This window comes from Chenopodium album, chromosome 23 (genome assembly GCF_948465745.1).
Source record: "Chenopodium album chromosome 23, dcCheAlbu1.1, whole genome shotgun sequence".
Classification (NCBI taxonomy): domain Eukaryota; kingdom Viridiplantae; phylum Streptophyta; class Magnoliopsida; order Caryophyllales; family Amaranthaceae; genus Chenopodium; species Chenopodium album.
Genome location: NC_137856.1, coordinates 11,421,327 through 11,426,568, shown reverse-complemented (window position 1 = coordinate 11,426,568; position 5,242 = coordinate 11,421,327). Strand labels below are relative to the sequence as shown.

The 5,242-nt window shown below is 37.5% G+C and overlaps 1 protein-coding gene across 1 annotated transcript; it reads right to left on the bottom strand.

Moving 5' to 3' along the window:
• Positions 1-2,001: 2,001 nt before the first annotated feature.
• Positions 2,002-4,921, bottom strand: LOC145607029 (protein FAR1-RELATED SEQUENCE 6-like). Its single transcript, XM_081662815.1, has 3 exons — positions 3,612-4,921; positions 2,520-3,120; positions 2,002-2,427 (listed from the first exon to the last, which is right to left on the bottom strand). Exons 1-3 carry the CDS (start codon positions 4,919-4,921, stop codon positions 2,002-2,004), a joined length of 2,337 nt encoding a protein of 778 aa, XP_081518941.1.
• Positions 4,922-5,242: the final 321 nt, after the last annotated feature.

Below are 5,242 nucleotides of genomic sequence, written 5' to 3'. Positions count from 1 at the left end.
ACTCTATTATGAAAATTTGTGTTGTTGAATGGTGGTGCTATAATTTGTGGGAGTTTTGGATTGTTGAATGTTGTTGTTAGAATATTGTTTCTATATTAGTCTCATTCACAGTTATGTTGCAATAGCACATGCATAGTTGCATAATGTCAAGTAATCTATTACAAACCCGACATTTGTATTTAAATTGAATAAATCTTGGTAAGTCGGTGTAAAGTTAGCAAAATGTCAACTAACCAATTACAAGCCTAATTGACGTTTAATAATGGTTGTAAGTATTAATTCTTGTAAGTCCATTTTGTAACATAAGCATAAAAATATAGGACATGATGGGGAAACACCAATTGTATTTGATTTCTCAATATGTAAGCCATAAGAACGATGGAGGCCTATTAATACAGCCCGATAACCATGACCTGGGTAAGGTAATAGGCCAAAAATACAGCCCACTAATACGCGGGTAAAATACAGCCCAATATACGATGCCTTTTTGTACCCGGGTCAAATAAAGCCAACGAAGTTGTTATTTTTTGTTTATTTATTTATTTATTTAATTTTTATAAAATGTGGTCAAATACATTGGTCAAATAATGGACCATTTTACTACTGTTGTTAAATAACTAAAAAAACAAAGGCACAAATGCACATTTTAATTCATGGATTTTTTTGCTTGAGGGGTTTGGGCCACGCAATTCGATTGGCCCAAAACCATTATACGGAGTATAAAGCAACGTATAAGTAACAAACAGCAAACATAAAGCCAAAAATAAAGGCCGAATCAGTGAAGCAAAACGTAAAGGCAAGATTACTGAGAATGATACATGACATATATAACCAGACTTAGCTTAGTTACTCCGTTTTGGTGTTGAACTACACTAAGTATGGGTTAATTAATCAATTGGTTATGTATTTCCAAGAAACATATGTAAGATTTATATAATAGACTTTTACAATTTTTATGGAGAGGGGCAAATTCCCAAAGATGGGGATTTACAAGCATTATGTAATGTATAAACAAACTTTAGGAGATAGGAAAATAACGAACATAACGAAAAAAACGAAACACGGGATTCGCGTATAAATAAGTAGTCCTACACACCAGGGATTTATGTATTGATAACTTATATAAGGAATTCACATAAAGAAATAAGGAATTCACATTTATAAGCCAGAGGCATGTACGCAATAGAGTTTCATAAAACACACATAAAACTTCTTAACTTGTTTTTGTAGTACAAAATTCAGAAATTGTTTTTTTAAGAAATACTTAAAACGAAAATAAAGTCCGGAAAACATAACATTTCACCACAAGTAAAAAAAAACACATAAATAAACGACGAGCTTTATTCGATGACATAGATAACTTGGTTGCCTTGTGCAATTGAAGTTTTAAACGATCCGGTTTAGTGCACTGCGCCGGCCTTCCTTTTCTTCTGTTGATAAAAAACAACATCAAAAAAGCTATTAGACTAGGAACTAACCAAGGACTATCAACAACACCCATATAGCATCATCCTTACCTGGATTTTGCTACCTTGGTTTTTTCCGTCACATACGGGGACCAAGTCATTTAGAGATTTCAACTTGGGTGCCTATTTTAAAAAAATTAAGTTCAACGTAAATACTAAATAGTGATAATTCTAAATTCCAAAAATTTGTTGAACGCGTAAAATCTCTATTAGGAGTAGGTTGGTTTACCTTGGGAGCCTGCTTCGTGAATTGTCCCGTTTTCACTTGGATATCATTATTCTTCCAAGTCGTGCACTGTTGTTTCTGTCCTTCATTTGGACCCTTACTGGTGCAGCTTTCGTGTTTCCCGTTCTTGCTTGAATTGGACGACACCACCCCCTTACACTTATTCCCCTTCGATTCCCTTTTTGATCCTTTTTTGTCTCTATTTTTGCTGCTGTTGCTACCAGTGCAGTCATTACCATTTGTGTCTCCATTACCCTTTTTCTTGAATTTTCTCACTGGTTTCTTGAACCCCATCTCCGCAAGAGTCTTTTATCTTGATCCCTTTGGCCTTCCCCTTGGTTTTTTCTGCAAAATCGGATCCTTAACAACAACATCGCAATTACGAGGACAGAAATCTGATCCAAAGGTGTCCTCTTGGCCATTTGAAAATGCATTTACAGAATCCGGGACAACCGTGTCTGAGTCAAGTGCATCATCAGGAAAAGACATTTCAACACTTTCCTCTAATTTCTGCCGCTTGCACTGCTCCACTTCTGACCTCAGGCGAGATATAGCATTGGATACCAACTGAACCGCCACTTCATTGACCATAGCAGCTTCATCGCACAGCGCCTCAAACTCACCCATAAGCTTATTGTACCTCTGTACCTCCACGTTGTCACTAGGATCATGGTACGATACACGAACTCGAGTGTGTTTTCTAAGTATATCCTTCCGCCATCGACTAAGAATATACTGGTTTGTTAAAACAAGATTCTGATCAGTATCCTCATCATATGTTTACACATAATGCCATGAGTTGTGAATTTCCGGCATACACAAAGCACCTCCTTCGTTTCCTTGTTAAAAGTGGCAGAGTAACACCGTCTTCGATTAGTAATTACTTCCTCGCTACGGCCCTCGGGTACAATCCAAACTCGATCTTCAACGACATATTGAATTATTTTATCAGTCAACACCTTCTCCTCCTTGCAGTAGCAGTACATCATTCGTGAGCATTCTGCTTGTACCTCTTGAAATTTCGTGTCAGTATACAGCTTTTGAAAAACCCTCTCAAATGCAAAACCAGTGACTAGCCTCCTAACATATTTCACACAGTTGGCATCCGCGGCTGTCTCATCACGCACGCGTTTTTCAAGAGCCTTAGCATACTTTTGTGGAAATTCAAACAACTTTGTATGCCGATTCACAAAGCCATCAAAGAAGCTATTTATGCTCTCAACTCGTTGTGTGGTTTTCATACCGGCCCAAAAGTAATCTCTCATATAAGCTGGAACCCACATATGCCGCTCCTTATATAGGCTAGTCAACCAATCATTACCCTCCAGTTTAAAATCCGAAATAAGTTCGTTCCACCGACTCTCAAACTCTACAATTGTCAAACTCTCATACACCACAGACTTCAATACACCCTTGAAATCTTTGTACCTATGAAATGAAAAGAGTATAAAATCAAATCAACAACATTTATCACATTTAATAAATAATTATTACATTGTGACCATTGTAACTAGTGAATCGGAACCCTCCAATCAACATAATTCATCATATACGTCCATTTTATTTTAATGCAAATTACACCTTATCAACTAAAAGATGTAAATGCGTCGAAGGCTATTTTTTTAAATTTTGTCAATTGATTTGTTTGCTGAAAACCATACACAAATATCATAACTTGTTATCATCAACGAGCAATAACCTTTTGAATTTTTGTTTTATTAACTGGTTTTTTAAGTAAGGACCTTTCTTTTTAAAATAAAACTCATTTAGAAGGACAAGATTAAAAAGGATTGACAACTTTGAACATTTGAAAATAGTAAGTCCACGATTACACCTAATTATGAAACCAACAAATTTATTATGGTCATTGAATAGTCTTTCTTAGTAAACATCAAGACTAATTGAAATATAGTACTAACCGTTCACATTTACCGAGTTTTTCCGGAATCTTCCTCATTATGTGCCAAATGCACCAGCGATGTCGCGTATGAGGCATCACCTCCTCAATAGGCTTCCGCATTGCGGCGGCTTGGTCGGTAAGAATTGCCTTAGGAGCCCGGTTATTCATAAATGACAACCATTCTTGAAATATCCATTTGAATGTATCACAATCCTCACGAGAAACCAAAGCACACCCCAATAAAATTGATTGGCCGTGGTGATTAACCCCGACAAAATTAACAAAGGGTAGTTCATACTCATTTGTCAAATATGTGGCGTCAAAGCATACGACGTCCCCAAATTCTTCATAAGCTGCTCGGCTTCGCGCATCAACCCAAATTACATCTTTTAGCCTTCCATGTTCATCTAGACGTTGCGAATGATAAAAATTGGGGTTGGCTGCCTGCATTTTTTTAAAATTAGACATCATTGCGGCTGAATCTCCTCCAACCATTTTCAAACGCCTTTCCTTATATACCACGTGCGACAGGTCTTTCACGGACAATTGCACCCTCCTTTGGTCCCCTTGTATTTCTGTACCCAAACAACCGTGAATTTGCGAAACCGGAACACCTTCATCAAAGAAATGCAACAAATTCCTCCTGACTCTTTTAGTTAACCCCTTAATTCGATACTCTTTAACCAGGTTAGCCTTACGAGGTGTAGGTAAATGATTAGTATGCTCCAATTCAACTCCCTTCACCACCCAATCCCCTTCACGATTCAAGCTAGCATACAACTTCGCCTTACACTCACACTTTTTAGACTTCCGCTTATGTTGGCTCAGTTCATCAGCACAAACAACTCCATCAATTGCCCCCCCTGTACCAGATACATCCATAGCCCTAGCCCTCTTTCGTGCTTCCCTTAAAGCCCTCATGTCCGGTCGACCCCAGCACTCACACCTCCACGTAGTCGAAATACGATCCCTTCCCTCGCCTTTCGAATAAACACCTTGTGCTCTTGTCACTCCAAAACCCTGTTGCTGGGCATATTCTTTATAGTACGCCTCCACATCTTGCCACGACTTGAAAACCATTCCCACCTTAGGAGGCTCTATGGAGGAAGCACTAAACTGATTACTAGCAACGACTGTGTTTAAAGTGTCAATTGTGTTTATTGGGGACTGGAATTGCACACCATTACTAAGTTCATCACACCCATGACTCATTGGAGACGTTAGACAACCACCACTTCCAGAATTTTCATACTCTTCAGGACCACCATCAGCTTCACTTATAGTGTCTTGAACCTCCATAGCTTCACTCACTATGTCTTCGACGTGCATATATTTCGAACTCAGCAAAAAGTTCCTAATATAAAGAAGTAATGTAATAGCATTTGTTAAAAAAAATGATAGATCAAAAGTTGTACTACGGTTAATAAAATTTTTATTTGTTTCAAAAATAATAACTCCAAACTCCACTCCTCCATCACAAACACAGCTCCATACCAAACTCAACCACTTCTTCAAATAAATTGGAAAACAAGTTCATTGCATTCATATGTAGTATACAAGTTATTTGTTACGTCAGTTAAATTCAATATACAATGGATTTTAATCACGCAAAATATATTTGTGAAAAGCGCCAAACTTAACTTAACAACA

Excerpts from the sequence above, each read along its gene's own strand:
- LOC145607029 (XM_081662815.1), bottom strand. The coding sequence starts at position 4,921 with ATGCACGTCGAAGACATAGTGAGTGAAGCTATGGAGGTTCAAGACACT. Across the intron at positions 3,121-3,611 it reads AAACTCGGTAAATGTGAACG|GTACAAAGATTTCAAGGGTG; the intron begins GTTAGTACTATA and ends TTCATTTCATAG. Across the intron at positions 2,428-2,519 it reads TTAACAAGGAAACGAAGGAG|TATATTCTTAGTCGATGGCG; the intron begins GTGCTTTGTGTA and ends TTAACAAACCAG.